General features: G+C 39.3%; 1 protein-coding gene across 1 annotated transcript; it reads right to left on the reverse strand.

Moving 5' to 3' along the window:
- Positions 1-35: 35 nt before the first annotated feature.
- On the reverse strand, positions 36-17,228 carry LOC101159036 (actin filament-associated protein 1-like 1). Its single transcript, XM_023962533.1, has 19 exons — positions 17,060-17,228; positions 11,054-11,182; positions 9,132-9,212; positions 8,958-9,043; positions 8,747-8,864; positions 8,568-8,657; positions 8,229-8,440; positions 7,867-8,046; positions 7,702-7,794; positions 7,212-7,314; positions 5,320-5,475; positions 4,473-4,687; positions 2,744-2,889; positions 2,303-2,363; positions 2,073-2,181; positions 1,736-1,903; positions 1,480-1,646; positions 1,152-1,277; positions 36-682 (listed from the first exon to the last, which is right to left on the reverse strand). The coding sequence occupies exons 1-19, from the start codon at positions 17,079-17,081 to the stop codon at positions 656-658; spliced, it is 2,289 nt and encodes a 762-aa protein (XP_023818301.1). The 5' UTR covers positions 17,082-17,228; the 3' UTR covers positions 36-655.

Below are 17,228 nucleotides of genomic sequence, written 5' to 3' on the forward strand. Positions count from 1 at the left end.
TAGATGTGAAATAAATAAAGAAACAATCAGACAGATTCTTAAAATAGTGATAATTTATTTACTCCCCCTTTTATGTTCTAATTGCAGTAACAAGTAAGAAAACTCAGATGACAGAAGGTTTTCTAGGGAGAATAAATAATCTTCATAACATTTATACAATCAAAAAATACAAAAAAGATAAAGTGCAAAAGTTAAATAAGTAAAAATACCCAAATGATGGTTTAAACCAACCACTTCACATTGACACAATAAACATGTTTTAGAACAACTCAAATTTGAGACACTTTTGGTTCAAAAATGATCATTTTAGATATAAAGCATTTTAATCTTTGGAGGAAAAAAAACTTTAACGTTTTAAGTTTTGTGTAAAGATAAAGGTTGGAATATTCCTGTAACTCTTGAGTTTTTGTAAGCATCTTTGCAGGACTTTACTGTAAACTGTAAACACACATAAAATGTTTTTTCTTTATAGTGGTTTACTTCAATACTGAAATGGAAAATCACTGTCATATTTACAGTGCTGGGATGCTTTCTTAAAACCTTTTTTTTATCGTCCTTTCTTTTTCTCTTTAGTGTCTGTATGGTTTTTCTTGGCCTTTCGTGTTCACATCCTCTCGCTGTTCTTTGTTCTTTCTTTTCTGACAGTCTGTTCAGTTTAGGTCCCCTTCTTCGACTCCCACTCCTGAAAACCACAAGGCAGCATACAATTATTATCTCACCATACATACAAAGAAATGACCATAACAACCTTTGCTTTCAATTAACAACATTGTTTATTCTTTACATTTGCATCAGCTGTAGATTTGATTTCTTCTATACTCAAATTTGAGTCAATTTTTAGGGATTTTACCTCTATCTTTTTGTATTTATTCCTTGATTGTTGTGTTTCTTTATTTCCAAATGCATCTCTTGTCTTGTGTGTTAAGCACTTCACTTGACTTTAAGTTGTTTTAAGTGGATTTTAAATAAATGTTACTAACAGATTGATAATCCAACAACACCCCCAAGTAAAACAGCATGGAACAAAAACTCTTTGGCTGTGAACACGATCAACGGGAATCGGCAGAGTATTGCAGCTTCTCATCTCGGCTCATCCATAAATGGTCCCGTGTGTTTTTGCTCATGTGGTACAAACATGTTTCGGTTCCCACCTTTGCCTTCTGCATGACACTCCCCTTAGAGGAGGCGTAAAAAGATGGCGGGCGTTTGCGGAGCTCAGACGCAGCGTTAACAGGCACAGATTCACTGTAAACTTTTTCCTTGTTGTTTCCCGACGCCTGAACACAGAAACAGAAAAAATGAATACATAACAGTCAGATTTTACTCTTTAAAAACTAAAGCAGAATTTATATTTGTCAGTTATATGCTGATGGAAGATTTATTTGACATTTTTTTGTTTACAACTGTATCTCCTTCATCCGCAGTAGTTTTTTGCAAGAGGATTTCTAGAAGCTTTAAATAAGATGCGTCTTTGCTCACCTTTGGGCAATTATCTTTATTATTCGGAGGAGCCAGCGCTCCTCTTGCCAGAGATTTCTTCAGGTTTTCTTTGACTTCGGTCAGTCTGAGCTCCAGCTCCACCCTCTCCTCCTCTTTATCTTTGCACAGAGTCTCCAGCTGAGCTAACCGCTTTTCTGCATCGTGACCTAAACACACAAGCACACATGACATGAATGCGCTCTGCTAATTGGCTCTGCCTTTTTTTTTTTTTGCCTGCATGTGCTTTTTGGCTGACCTGGTCCACTCTTCACCTCCTCCTTCAACACCTTTTTCTCCTTGCGGAGGGAGATCAGTGTGTTTCGGAGCTCCTGTTTTTGCTTCTCTAGCTCTTCTTTTTGTCTCAGGTATCGTTTAGCATCCTCTTCTGCGCGCGTCTTTCCATAGCGTCCATACTGAACGACATCTGTGGGAAGACAAAAGCAGAAAAAACAAAACTCAACATGACATTTCTTTAAAAGCAGGTTCTCGGTCATTCAGCAAAATCAAGTGAAGGCTGCCAGCTGCAGGCACATTTTCTTCCATGTAATTTTTATAAAGCAACCTTTATGAATTATGAAATGAAGGAGGCTCACTGGAGGTGTGTCTCTTAATGGTAGCCTGCTGCTCAGTCCTCTCGGAGTCCCGGCTGGAGAAGGATGCGTGACGTCTCACTTGGCTCGATTTGCCTTCAGCATCCTCATCCTGCACCACAGTGTGACAACAATTACCAACACAAATGCAATAAAGCAGTATAATAGCATACTTCTCTGAATGCTTGTAGGGATTTTGTTTACTACGTCTGCTGGGAAATAAATATTCTTACCTCAATACTTTCATAAACTTCGTCGTAAGTTCTGGAGTCTATGCATGTGGTTGTTGCCCACCTATCAGAAAAAAGAACACATAATTGTAACGTGCTTATGCACGGTAGTTTAGAAAAGGAAGGTCTAGGTGAGAAAAATGCTCTACCTCTGTTAAAATAAACCTTTGCTTTTACCTTTAACTCTGTGAGCCCCTGTTTACAGGAGGCAGAGTCAGACAGAAGGCCAACACCTCAGGGAACAAAGGGTTAAGCTTGTTTTTCAGGTCAAAAACTGATAATCTGTTGCATTTCATCTTAGTAACATTTAAACAACTAGATATAATAATTCTGAACCTGTAAATTGTATTAAATTCAATATTTTAGCAGTGATACCCAGACCCAATAAAAAAATTAAAAAAAAACAATGACAAAAAAAATATATGATATTTTAAAGGGACTCACAAGAAAGACTGTCTGGCAGCGTGCCGGATATCTGTGAGCGTGTCCACATCAATGTAGTCGTAGTGTAACTCAACAGGAAGAGCAGGGCTGCCCGTCTCTGCGAAGAGAATACCCAACCAGCGGCCAAGATCTTCAGAGCAGCTGGCCTAACAAACACAAACACAAACACTGCAGGTTCAACAGGAGAACTGCCCTCTGCTGCCATCATATGTTTGACTGCTCTATATGGTTCTAAATCTTTAGAAATGTTTGCATTTTAAGACATTTGTAACATTATTGTCATATTTGTAGGAGTTTATTTTACAGCCAATAGTTAAGTTTAGGTTGACTTTTATTTTGGAAAAAAATAGAATTTTACAGAAAATGAGATGGTTTTATTTAAAGTGCATAACAAATGTAGTAGCAGTATTTCAACACACACAACCGCCATCTGGTTCATTTAGATCTACAATTTTTTGAAGGAAGTAAAAAATTTTTTTTTACGTTTTTATAGCTTTTTTTAAAGTTTGTTTTTGTTTTTTTACAGGCGAATTACATTTTCTGGAGATTCAATGTGAAGATTGTGTTTGGGTGGCATTTAGAACCCAAAACAGTCTTTTGAAATATTCTCTAAAATCAAACCAGAAGTGGATTCATCCCTTTAAAAAAAAAAAGTTCTTATAAACCAAAGCATCATGCAGAAAAACACCAAAAGAACAAAGAAAATAACTAGTACTGACTGATACGCATTTGAATCCCTTTGAATTTCATAAGACGATAACTCTGAGATGATGCAGAAGGACAGCTTTAAAAGTGCTGAACCGTCAATCGGTCTGATCTTTCTCGCTCATCAAACTGACAGGGATTTAAGAGGCATTAGGAAGAAAGCCCAACATCTCTTTGTGGTTCAACAACATGGATAGATGGAGGCAACCACACATTAAAACCCCAAAGCCTCCAGAAGTTTTAGTCTAATGTCTGCATCCAACCAGCTTTTGAGGACCATCAGAAGCTGAGGATAAAAAATAAAAAAGATGCTGCCCTTAAAGTGATCTCCATGTTTTTGACATTTTGATCAGATAAATTAATGTTCTTAAGCTAATATGTGTTTTTTCTTTCACAAAGTATCATCAGTAAAACTCTTCCAAGTATTTTGATGAAATCATGCAGGATTTTAAAGCTCTAACATTTGCGTAAGTTTAAAGACAAAGTCCGTTAAAAACAATAGTTTCACAATCATCTGACCTCAAAACTTTACATTGATTTTTTTTTGTGCAACATCAAACATCAGTATTTATTTCTCCATTTAAAAAGTCTCAAATCAAACTAAGGTTTTACTTTTTAAGTTTAATATTCACCTTTTGGCTAAATACATTCTGTGTATTATAACTTTCAGGTGATTTTACATTTGTTTTAGTCTTTTTATCCACAATTGTATTCTGTAAAGTGTTTTTTGTTGAATTCATTAATTCCCTATAATTGTTATCTTCTTCCAGGGCGGCTGTTAATCTATTTTAAATAGGTTAAAATATAATTTCAGAAACTCCCAAGTAGGTTTTGACTTTTTCTTTGAGTTTGCACAATCTTAACAATATTGAACACAAATATTCATTTGTCAATCCTTCAATATATTCATCTAACCCTTTGGGGTTTTTTAATCAACGGAAAAACAGGAGAATGTGGAAAATCATTAAAATCTTCATGTTAGGAGCAGGAAAAATAAAACAATACGACTCTTGAATCTCTGCACCTCTAAAGATGCCAGTTCATTTCCTCCCTGCATGATGCGGAAAGAGAAGGGATGTTTGGGTCCGAGTCCGCCTGGCACCACCTCCGCCCTCTTGAGCGGCACCACGATGACTGGGGGCCGCTGATCTGCGGGGTCCTTCTGCAGGTACAGGTTCCCCCCTCGCAGCACGCACCACCGCTCCTTCCAGGCGCCACTGAGGCAAACGCTGAGATGGCCTGCGGAAATGTTACAGGCATTGTTGGGACAAAATGTTTAGTCTGTTGCCTAAATTGTGCAGAAAATATGTCCTCTTCCTAAAATCCACCTTTATTTTTGCTTTTTGAACAGCTGATTCTGAGCACTTATTATGATTTATTTGAACTTGCATAAAGATTCAGATTTTACACAGCTGTCAGTTTAAAAAAAAGTAAGAGCAGCAGAGTTGTTTTGCTGATTCCACAAGCATCTGTCAAACTAATCAAAACCAAAATCTAGAACAAAAAGAAAGTATTTCAGAAAGGCCCACGAGTCCCTTTATTACCTAACCAAAATAAATAAATAACCCCCCACTGTTCCTAAACCCTGTTCAGTTTAGGAGATTGCATCATCGCCTCCAGCTGAATGTCATGTACAGCGGTGTCTAGCTTTTCTGGTGACCGTGTTGCCGCGGGACAACTGTCTGAGAGCACAGTGAGCTTTAAAAACAGAAGCTTCTCTGGCTCTGAACCTCCATGAAAAATGAGTTTTTTTTACCACAACCATCACATTCCCAAAAACCAACAAATGATTTCCTTTTCAATCATTAATGATTGAGGAACCGTCAGGGAAACAGTTAAACAGCAGTGTTGTGATCAGTCTGCGCCCTTACCACAGCGGGGGTTGTCAGCACTGCCTGAAGATAAGGGAGCCTCTCCCGGCAAAGCATTCTTCTTTTTGGAAAAGGTGATGATCCGATTGATTTTCTTGCCGGCTGCTCGGCTCATCGACCCCGTCAGCTCGGAGAAGGCACCACGCTTCCCTCTGCCTGAGGCCAAACGCATGACGACTTCAAAGCATCAGTTACATCAAGACTTTTGTTTTATTTTAGCACTCTCAACACTAACCTATTGGATTTTTATCACAACACAACAGATAAATAAGACATCATCAGATCTTTTAGGTAAAAAAAAAACACCAAACCATTTGAAAAAACCTCTTTCCTGTGTTAAACTATGAGAGTTCTGAAAGGTCCTTGAACCAGGTGCAGCGGCGCTCTGTTCACCCAGCTTCCTATGATGTCAGTGGGACACAATCGCAGGAAGACGACAGGAAGGATGTCCTTTCTGCTCAGGCCTCACTTCCTGTCTCCCCTTCTCTCTCCAGTATTGGAGACACTTGGCGAGTAAACAGGTTGTAGCAGCACTGACAAAACCCGTTTGAGCCCTTTTTTCCCTGACCCCACGTACCTGATCTTCTAGGGTTTATCATCGACATTTTGAGGCAAACAAAAGAAAAAACTTTTGAAGTTTTTATCTACTTCTGGAGAAAAGGCGATTTCAGGACAGAGAGGAAACATCGTATTTCCAATGGAGCCCATCAAAATGTATGCAAAAGACTGAGAATTACTTAGGTTTTTATTTAAAATCAAATCCCTTTAATCTATATTTCTTTGGACAGAAGTAAATGTGGTAGGAGATGCAAAATGCAGCTGCTCTTTAGCCCAACTTTTGAAAAACTACCAAAAAAAACTAGCATGTCCCAATCCGATGATTAGAAATCGGGTCGCTTCAGACTCGGCTGGAATCGGATGTTGTACCCTGATCAGGGACTGGATATTTATTTAATTCCTGCATATCATGAATGTTTTATTGGCATAAAGTTCAGGCGCATTAATTCAGTTGTGGAGCAAAGATATTCACAGATTTCCGACTTCAGGGTTCAAAAACTCTTTTAATAAACGTTTAAAACAGACAGCAAACGTCTCTATTGGTTTGTCTAAACGCAAACAAAAACCTAGAAGGTCACCGAAAAGAAAATAATCTCTCTGTTTAATTCCTATTAAGCCCACAGTGAGACGGCTGACGAGGGATCGTCTACAAAGTGCAAGCTGCAGGAAAGGGGGATCCAAAAAAAAGAAATCCACAATCTCTAATAAAAATGAATAAATGTATATGAGCTCACCATGAAACCTCATTTTTATTATATTTATCTTACAATCATTTTGAAAGTAAGTGGTTTATAGTTTATGCGAATTTTCAATTGAGATCTGAATCGCCTTTGATAAAAAATGTTCAATAGTTCTGAAGATCCCAAAGCTACAGTCACCAAACCTTCTGACATGAGACGGAACGGACTGTTTTTGCTTGATTGTTGAAGCTACTTCCCAAAAGTGCTCTGTTTAAGAGTGAAATGATAAAACAGGGTTAATAAAATCAAAATTAGGGACAACTTTTTATCTGTTTACAAAGATTGTTCTTATTTTTAATGTGTTACAAAAGAATCAGATCCGAACTCTGCATCAGCAGCAGATCCTCAGAATCAAATGACTCAAAATCAGGCACAAAATAAAAATTCTGATTGGGACATCACTATATACGTCTCTTTTTAGTAAGAACTTAAACCACTTCTAAAAACTTTAGAACCAAACGATGAGGTTCCTCCAAGAGCCTCCTTGATGTCAGAAGTTGGTAAAGTGCCACTTCTGAAATATTACGACCAGTTTACGGATCCAACTTAAGAATTACAACTTTATGAAGTAATCGCCTTTAAGGTTTCACCTACTGAGTGAGTCAGTGGTGTCCCGGCCTGGTCTGTGTCCAGTAGACTGACTGTCTGCTGTTGGCCCGCTGTCCGAGTCTGATGCCTGTTTGTCTGACTGCAGCATCTGGAAATGAAAAGTCTTTATTCATCATCGTATTATCCAATCTGTTAGCCAAATTGGAACATTGCAAATGAAAAAAAAAAAACCTTCCTGCTTGATGTCATTTGAGATTGTAAGACCTGTTTTTTAGTCAGCTGCTGTGTCCATGTGCATTCACTTTTCACAGAACATAGAAACATGGAATGATTCAGCCACCACAAAAATGCAATCTTCTCTACAACTTTGAACTAGAAACTAAATGAATTATTGTCATGTGGGTAAGAAAAGATAATAAAAAACAGCAAAATGAAATAAGTTCACACCAATCAAAAAGTGATATAAAAACTACCACACTGCCAAAACGGATTTTCTAAACCATCTGAAAATCCAGACAAAGTAACATGAACAAACCTTATCGAGCTCCAGCTTTCTCTGTATGATTGGAGACGTGGATCCATTGGGTCCTTCCGAGTGGTTGAACTGAATCCCAACATCATGGACGACCTGCAACAAGGAGAAAAGAAGCGTCACTACCAGAAACTCCCCCATTTTCACTGCAGTAGCAGTCAAACCCACCTTAAGCCATCGCTGGGCCTGTTCTTTACTCTGAACTGCCAGCACAAGAGCGTCACCTCCAGGTAGCGAGAAGCGCAGCTCGTGCCTTTTTTTCTTGCCTTCCTTCGGGACGTATATGACGTTACAGAGATTCAGAGGGAGCTCTGTGTGGGGAGACGTGTCCTTGATGCTCTTATAGCACTATAAAAAAAAAAGAAGAAAACGTTTTTAAAAAATCTACAAGGAAAGCCACATGATAAATTCAATCACTTTACATTTAAGAGAAAGTGTTGCTCCTCATTGGTACTGAATGACTTGAGAAGTAGTTGGACCTTCCAATTCCAAGGTTTGAATCAACATTTGTCATTTTTTGTTTTTTTTACCTGGAGTTTATTGTCTCTAATAACTACAAGTTGTTTAGCCCACTGGCCGAAGCGTTTTTTCCGCAGCAGGAAGGCACAGATGTGGCATTCTTTCACCGGCCCGTCCATGTTTTGCTCGGATGTCCACTTTTGGGACAAGTCCTGCCCCTTAGGCTCCTCCTCCTCCTCCTCGTAAGACTCATAGGAGCTGCTCAGAGCATCTGAGTCGTTGTCTGCGCAGCGAAAACAGAACGGATGATTAATTAACAAAACACCGAGTGATAAAGCATGACACACAAACACTTCTGGCCTCAGAATATCGCTGCGTAATTACGTTTCCAGCACGAGGAACAGACTCACTGGAATTTTTAGGAGGTCCATTAATCCTGGTGGTTGGGTAGTTCTTATCGGCGTCTTCATAGTAGGCGTCCTCCACAGAGTTCCTGGAAGCTGGGAGGTGGGGAGAGGGAGTGAACAAAGAACTTGAGGATTTGGTTTATTTATTCAGATCTGGGATTATTTGCATATAAACTACTGACAGTTCACCGTGGTGGTGAAGTACTGCGGACTGGATCCAGGATCTAGAGGAACAGCTTCTTCATAATAGTCATCAGGAAGCGGGGTGGTTGGCAGAGGAGGGGGGGTATCAGTTGGTGTCTGAAAATGTCAAAGTTCAAGTTTAAACCACGATTGTAGGCGAAAACTCAAGAGAAGCTGAGAAAAGTAAGCTATGTAGAGTAAATGACTTGCAGATTTATTGACATGATTATTCTCCTCTTCATCTTTATGTTCTTTCTGCTCCACCGGTGACGCACTGAGCATGTGCAAATTACAATCTGGGGGAAAAACAAATGATTGTTAATTATGTGCGATGAACGGAACGATTCATTTCTGGCTTGCACGTGTTTGAAAAAGCATTTTTACCAAAATCTTCAAACAGAGACTCTACAAAGCTGGTGCCGTTTCCATAGAGACAGCTGTTCATGTAGACATCTGATCCATTCACTGCAAAAAAACACAAACACTGCGTTAAAAATAGGGTGGAGTTACTGAAGCACTGGAATGTTTGCGCACATCGAAACTATCTCTGGACTTTCTTATGAAAAGAAATTGTGAATTAGTACAGATTTAAAATGTAGGTGAAAGATGGACACCTCACTTTCAGTACAGTCTGGGCCCACTATTACACACAAGCAGCAGGATATTCTGTCGGCCACCTTACTCTGACCTTGCCTCATTATCCTGCTTTAACTTTGCGTCTCATTATCCTCTTACATTAATCCTTTTATCCCCACCGACATCCTACAGAGCATGCTCCTTCTTCTGAGACAAAGCTCTTCATAGACACCTATCTGCAATCTTTATATATATCTTATATAATATATATATATATATACACACATTATATATATTTATATATATATATAGAGAGAGAGAGAGAGAGAGAGAGAGAGAGAGAGCGAGAGAGAGATGTAGATATATTGATAACAATTGTATTTCTGTAAAACACTTAATCCCTATAAAGTCCAAATAAAAGCAGCTGCAGCAAAGAAGATTTACAAAAGAATTAGTCCAAAAGAAAATACGAACTTATTAGGAAAAACTATTAACACAAAACATTTACAGTAAATCTAGGAGTAGGAGTGGTAAAGAAGGGGTCAAAAAGAAACTTATTCATAAAGACAAAGTTGTGCACATATTAATACTTTGTGCACAACTTTGCAGAAAAATTCTGAATACAACATTTAGTTTAACACGTCTGTTGTGAATATGATTTGTCTTTGTTTTGAATCAGTATTTTCCTCGTCTTGAATATGAAATTTCCCGGTCAACTCGCTGTCAAAAACGGGCTCACAGGCTTATACATTGAATCCCAAAGACATGGATTTTTAAATGTACGCATGCGTATTGAAGTTGAATTATTAAACAAAAATGAAATGGAACTTTTTAGAATGGTAATGACCCCATAACGGGGAAATGATGTTGTTACTATAACTATATAAAACAGATCGTGATACAGCGATCTGCAGCAGCATTTTGTCTGTGCCAGATGTCAACAGCTGATCGTGTAAACAACGCACCAGTGAATAGTTTCAGACCCACAAGTGGTGGAAATTAGTCCAGAAAGCATGAACTGCTTGCCTGTCATAATTAGTTGATATTAGGAGGATTCCAAAACAAAAACAGGTAAACTAACTGGCAGCCGACTGTTGCTGAGGAAAAAAAAATATTACATTAAATATATTTTTAAAAAACACGTTAGTAGGATCAGAATACCAAACTTTCCTTGTTTGAAGTTTCTTTCTTTCTTTTTAACCACCGCTACAGTTGGCCACAAGTTAGCCTACTTTTTCTCCATGTTCGCTTTCCGATTTTGTTATTTTCCATTTATTTTCTTAACCCACTTTATCCCTTTTGAGGATCAGTGCTGTTGGGCAAAAGGGGGGTACAAGTGGACAGATCCAGGGGCTGGAGCGAACGCGTCCCCCCACCTGTACCAAGCATGAACTGGCTGGCACCTGTCGCTGCCGGCCGCACCCCGCCACAACCCGCCACCGTTGGCCGGCAGGCAGACGGGGGAGTGGTGGCAGCAGGGAAGTGGGGATCCCCCCACCGCTGCTCGGGTTTTTCTTATTTTGTTTCATCACTCTCTTATAAAACATCTCTTTTTTTTTACTGCTTTTTCCCCCCACACATAATAAGAGGGATGGTAAGCTAGCAGGAGAGCATGCAAACAGACAGCTCCGTTATGGGTGACGGGAAGAGGGGTGGGGTAGTTCTGCACCAACAGACTGATGAAATGGGAAACACTGGGTGTGTAGCTGTGATGTAACCTCTCGTTATACCTGATAGCTGCAGTGAATCCAGAATGTTCCGTATGGAGGCCATCTTCTCAGCAGTGGCTGGACTGACCGTCTCACGATCAAGCATCTTCAGCAGACCGCTGAGCTCACTCACAAGCTGGTCCATCACGACTGGAAACAAACAAAACATTTCATTGAATAACTAAATACTTCTGGCGTGAAACCGTCATATGATGGTGAAATCTTGATGGTAAATTCATTTTTTTTTTTTTACTGGCTGAAATGCTTCTGCTGTTCCACCAAGTGCATCAAAAATCCTTTTAACACAAGCATGCCGTGCTGTACAAGCCGGGCGGAGCTGGCAGTTGGTGAAGGGTGTGAAAAGTCTGAAAGCTGGAGCTCAGCCTCGTCACAGCAGCTGACAGGGGGCAGAAATTCAACAGCTGTCCGCATCGGCATGGAGAGCACAGAGAACCGTCTTTGGTAGTAAGACATTTTAAAAGTTCTGCTCTGGCATCCTGTGTGCGTTTGTGTGGATGTGTACATTTGTTTGTGTGCTTGGTGACCTTGACATTGTTCCAAATGCCCTAACAAACACTCTCACACATCCTGCCTGCTGAGAGCCAACAAAGAAAGGCAGGAGGGAAAAGAGCTGAGCAGAGAAAAAGTTTGGTGAACGGGGAAAGGAAGTTTCCCTTCCTGACGGAAATGAAAACGCAAAAATAAAGACTAAAGACAAGACGGGATGCAGATAGCAGACTTCATGTAGCAATTCACCGCTTAATAATCTGAAATAATTCTTAAATGAAAGCTAAAACAGTCATAAGTATGATCCATGTCACTAAAGAGCTCACAAGTTTTCACATTTTAAACTCTGAACTGATTCATTTAAGGTGGATTATAATTAAAGGGTTCAATGCAGGAAATATGGAAAAGCAGAAAGAACATCATTAGGTGGACCATATTCTTAAAGGTCTTGATCAAGTTAGTATTTATTTCCTATCAAGGATGAAATATCTAATGTACTTTAGGTTTTATAACTTAATGAATGTATAGAAAGGTATTATGGATGCCAAACCTTTACCTACTTCTATGTTGACATTTGTGTAGAAAATCCTGGTTAAAAAGCCGACAGGACTTTAAGTACGGAAGTGTAATGCATCCAAATACATTTTTTTTTTTTTAAACAGTGCTTTTCATAATATAATTTTTTCGTGTATTGTATGTTTTTCAAGTTATTTAAAAAAAATGTATATAATTTTTTTTTTCAAGAACATTTTTCTAACTTTTCAATATAATTTTTTCTCTTTTTTGAGATAATGTTTTTTGTTTTGCGATACGTTTTTTAATTCATTCATTTATCTTCTATTCCGGTTTGTCCGTTTTGGGATCACGGGGCTGCTGGAGCCTATCCCGGCCACTTCCGGGCGAAGGCAGGGGACCCCCTGGACAGGTCGCCAGTCTGTCACAGGGTCACATACACCCATTTACACTCACATTCACACCTAGGGACATTTTAGAGTAACCAGTTAACCTCTGAATGTTTCTGGACAGTGGGAAGAAGCCGGAGTCCCCGGAGAAAACCCACGCGTGCACGGTGAGAACATGCAAACTCCACACAGAAAGGTTTCTCCTTGGGGGTTCTGTTTCGGTCCCCACGCTGTTTTTTGTTTTTCCCCTATTTTTGACTAATTCTTTTCCTTTCTTCACCCCTTAATTTTTTTTCTGGACACACTGGTTCATTCTAAGAGAAAGAGTAAAGTTATGAAATTAGGGATTTCTGTGGAGTTTATTTCAACAATAATGAGTACTTGGGATGCTTTTGAGATGAATCATAATGAGTTACTGAGAAATTGATAAGGTTTGTCTGGGGTGTTTTCGTGTACTTTATTGGAGCTTCATAAGCATTAACGTCAGGGCAAAGCTCAAAACAGGCGGATCCTATCTATCAAAAAACTCCAGCTGTACCTCATTTTCTGCATCACCACAGACAAAAATAAACACTCCATGATAGCACATAAACTAAACATCTATGTACGGACACATTTTAAACACGAAAAAAATTAGAACAAAGATCCCTCGTTTTGTTCTTTTTTCCAAATGAATGCAATACACTAGTTCTATCACTTAAAACTTCTTATTTCTGAATGAAGTTTAAAAAAAATAAAATAAAAAGTGTTTTGGTGAAAAAGCTATTACTAACAGCACACATGCAAAAAGTCCTAACTGTCCTGTAGATGGGAAGGCCCTTGGTTTTAAATTCTTAGGAAACAGAAGAAATAAGGAAAACTTGAAACTACTATTAAAATAGTTTTATTTTTCTTGATCCAGACTGAATAGAAAGACGGTTCAAGTGATAAAAAGCCTCAACTCTCCCACAAGACTCTTCCGGCGCCTTCATTTCAACAATCCTTCATTGTCTCTGCGAGAGCCAAAATTAGAGAGCCACAATGCTCCACAGGACCAGAGCAAACAACGGAATTGAAAACAAAAGAATTAGGGGAGTGGCGGAACACAGCTGCGGCGTCTTGATTCATAGGCAGCCGAGGTTTGAGTTTACCTCCAGCAGCTGTGTGAGTGTGCAGCTGTGGTTTTCACAAAAGGCTGTCAACAGAAGCTTCTGTCCACTCCTTAATGATCTGAGACCTCTCTGTCATCCTCCCTTCACCTCTTCCTCCTCACATTTCTGTTGCGCTTTCCGTGTAAAACATCTTCTACCGTCACAAACTCTTCCTTTGCATTTTTCATGGTAAAACGTACTCAAGCTACACATCTGTAGTTGTTGTGTTTCTACAATAAACCGATGCTTTCTGTCTTTCCATCAAAGTAAACGTGGCGCAGACTTTTGGTCTCCTAACGTCTATCTCTGTGCCGTCAAGGCCATCCTCTCTCTGAGGGCTGGAGGCATCACAGGCTGAGAATCAGCTGTTCGGGAGGCTTGTGGCTCCTCTCACCCACAGAGGGGTCATTGTTACCCCCCTTTCCACACAGACACACACCCACACACATTTCCTCCTCAAAGTCTTTTCCCCTACTTATAATTTATTTGGCTAAAAAACAGAAGGCACACTCCCCGGTCATTCACCTTCCTCCTACTAATAAACACACAAACACAAATAAATCCAGTGATATGTGTGTGCGCTCCTGCGTACATTTTTGTGCGTCTCCACACAGACTTCTGAAGGGGAGGAGAGTCATGGGATGCGGCCCATGCGACTATCATTTGGACTGATTTAGCCTGTTTGGTTGCAGCTCAGAAGAAAACAACTGCTGCTGCCTCCGTTTATCTCACCACACTGTGCTTTTGGACAGGAGGCCTGGAGATCAGTCCTCCAAACGCACGGCTTTCATTCCCATCCATTACACTACTGTAACCCCTCACTCAACACCAAGACTCACACCTCTTCTGACACCATTCATTTTTGGTAAAATTACTTTTTGTGCTTTACATGAAAAAGAGACAAATTTTAAGCCTGACGCAAAAAATAACTGCCACAGTTTATTATAGGAAGATCAATTCGAGCTTAAGAAGTAAAACTGGGTTGATTCATTTAAACCAACACGCAGAAGTCTCTATGTACAAATGACAATATGGATTTATCAAATCAATAAATCTTTTTGGTAAAAACTAGGGCTACACAATAAATCCCAAGTTATCGTCATCACGATATCAACCTGTGTAATACGCGTATCACGAAAGAAGGCGTAAACTGTGACCCTAAATGTTTACACACCAACAATTTAAAGGCAGCGTGATGTTTTAAGCTAATCAAATAAAACCCTTTACGCATTTGACCAATCAGATGGAGCCCTCCTGTTAGACGTGGGTCATTTGGAGTTTAATTTTACCTTTTTTTTCTAACCAAATTGTTGCCATGAAATAGAAATGATTTATTAGTTGTTTAGCTAGTTGTTCATGTATCACAAGTTCTATCGTTAACGCAATATTGATCACTAATGTCACACCTCATACCGTGCAGCCCTAGTAAAAACGACTCTGTTGGTTTTTAAATATGAGAATTTCGTAATTCTTTTTACAAGAAGTTTCATCTTTTTAATTTGAATCACTTTATGATATCTGGTTTTTCAACTAAACAAAATTGATAGATAGTTTTGAAAACTCCAAATCTATATTTAACCATACCCTGATTTTTGTGTTTTTGTTTTACCCAATCCCATTTCAAAGTGTGGAAGACTGTTGTTTTGAAGAAGCCGTCTTTGCTGTCTTTCTCAAAGTCTGAAAGAAATCTCTCTTCTTCTAACTTTCCTCCACTTTCTGTCCCCCAACTTAAATGGCATTCACTCCTCTCTCCAAAAAGGACCCCCGCGTCATCTCCAGACGCCCATCCTCTGGTCAGAGTTCAAGGCTCAGCGGCCCCAGAAGCTCTCGCTCAGACAAAGGTTTGCTTCAGAGACTCTGCATCCTGTAACTCAGATTTTCATGACAACAGTGTGTGGTGTCACACAGCTTTACATGGTTAGACGCTCCAGCCAACACTTTAAAAGGTTCAGTCGAGCAGTAAAAACACACAGCTGTGGAGATATAGTGCAGGAGTTATTTTTTTCACATTCTTCTAGTATCTTATCACTTTCATAAGATAGGAAACAGGAATGTGTAAGAAAAAAAACCCCAAAAGTCAAATATTAGACCTGATTACTGTGAAAACACTGGGGGTTACCTCCTTAAATAAGCCTACAAGATTGTAGATAACTTTCATTTTGGAAAGTAAATAAAAATCATACTTATTGCATTGTAACATTATCATGTCCAGTACTGAGGCTGAAGTTTATCTTCTAAATTCATGCAGGTATGAGAAACCTGCAAAGGGAAGTTGCAGCTCAGGGTTCATTCTAAGAAATCTTTAAGGACCAACCAGAGCAGGGTTCAAAATCTGAATATACTAAAAAAATGCAACATTTGTTCAGACAATTGGAAGACATATTTAAAGAAAATTAAGTTAAAAAATGTATTTCTGAGTTTGTTTATCAAATCAATAGTGAAACAGGAGCAGACAAAAAGATGCAGCTGGAAAAACCTTGCAGCTGTGATGTAGAAGCTACAATTGGCAAACAACAAGCTTCCGGCTCCACTCCATGCTGATAGAACAGAGTTGAATTTAATTGCTTGAAGTTCAAGCTTTGTTCAGTTTAAAAAATGTGTTAAGTTAAATGTGCTTTTTCTAAACATAGAAAATGTTTTTAAATTAAAATGTTTGAAATCAAATCCCATATATTCAAACAAGAAAACGTATTTTCTAATTTGGTAAAATTATAACTCCCTTTCAAATGAATGTTTCAATAAAGGTCTATAGAGATAAGATGATCACCTTATGTGTATAAAATAGACAGAATCTGAGCAAAAGGTTGCCTGTAAAGGCAAGAAATTTTAGTACACATTTCAAGAGCTTTTTTGAAAAACACTAAGATGACATATGTGCACCAAAGTTGACTGTTGACATTTAAATTAGTTATAAAGGAGTACCAATCGGATGTTCACTGTCCCTAATTCAATGTAGTGCAGGTAACCGCTTTGGGTCTACTTTTTCCAGGTTTCCCATCATTCCAGTTGTTGTAGTGGCGGAGTAGCACAGCTTCCTGCTGCAGCTGTGAACACAGCGACCATTGAACCGCTGCCTCCCTTCCAGCGGCGCAGCTTCCAGCGGGGCACGTCTGTGTTGGTATCAGATTGCATCACTTTACCTTAGGATACCTCCTCCATCCAGGCACGCTCACCAACCGGCGCGTGGCTGAGTGACATCACGGCCGCGAGCTCCAACAGTGGCGTAGGGCGCGAGGCGAGCTCGGTTTGTTTGATCAAAGAGCAAATTAACAAACCGTATATTTACTTTGTTTTTGTCTATATTCTCCTAAGTGGTCTTTTGTGTTAAAAGTCCCAGTCACGCTTTATTTGTACTTTTGTTTAGTTAACTTTAAAGACTGTTGGAAAGATTTGAGCGTAAAGTTTACTAAGTGATTTTCTAAGGCGTTGGTTGTCTAAAAAAATTTCTAGACTTCTCTCTGACTTAAATAAAATAAAATCTTACTCACCGCTTCTGCGTCTTGAGTCCATGCCGCTTTTCACCTCCTTTTTCGGTTCCCGTTGTAATCCCTCGCTTGTTTGAGTCAAAGTTCTCTACATTTCGGAGTTGTCCGCAGACACAGCGGCGGCTTTTGTCGTTCTGTGCGCGGATCAGTGAGTCAGAGTGGCCGCTACAGT

This window comes from Oryzias latipes, chromosome 14 (assembly GCF_002234675.1).
Source record: "Oryzias latipes chromosome 14, ASM223467v1".
In the NCBI taxonomy this organism is placed as follows: Eukaryota; Metazoa; Chordata; class Actinopteri; order Beloniformes; family Adrianichthyidae; genus Oryzias; species Oryzias latipes.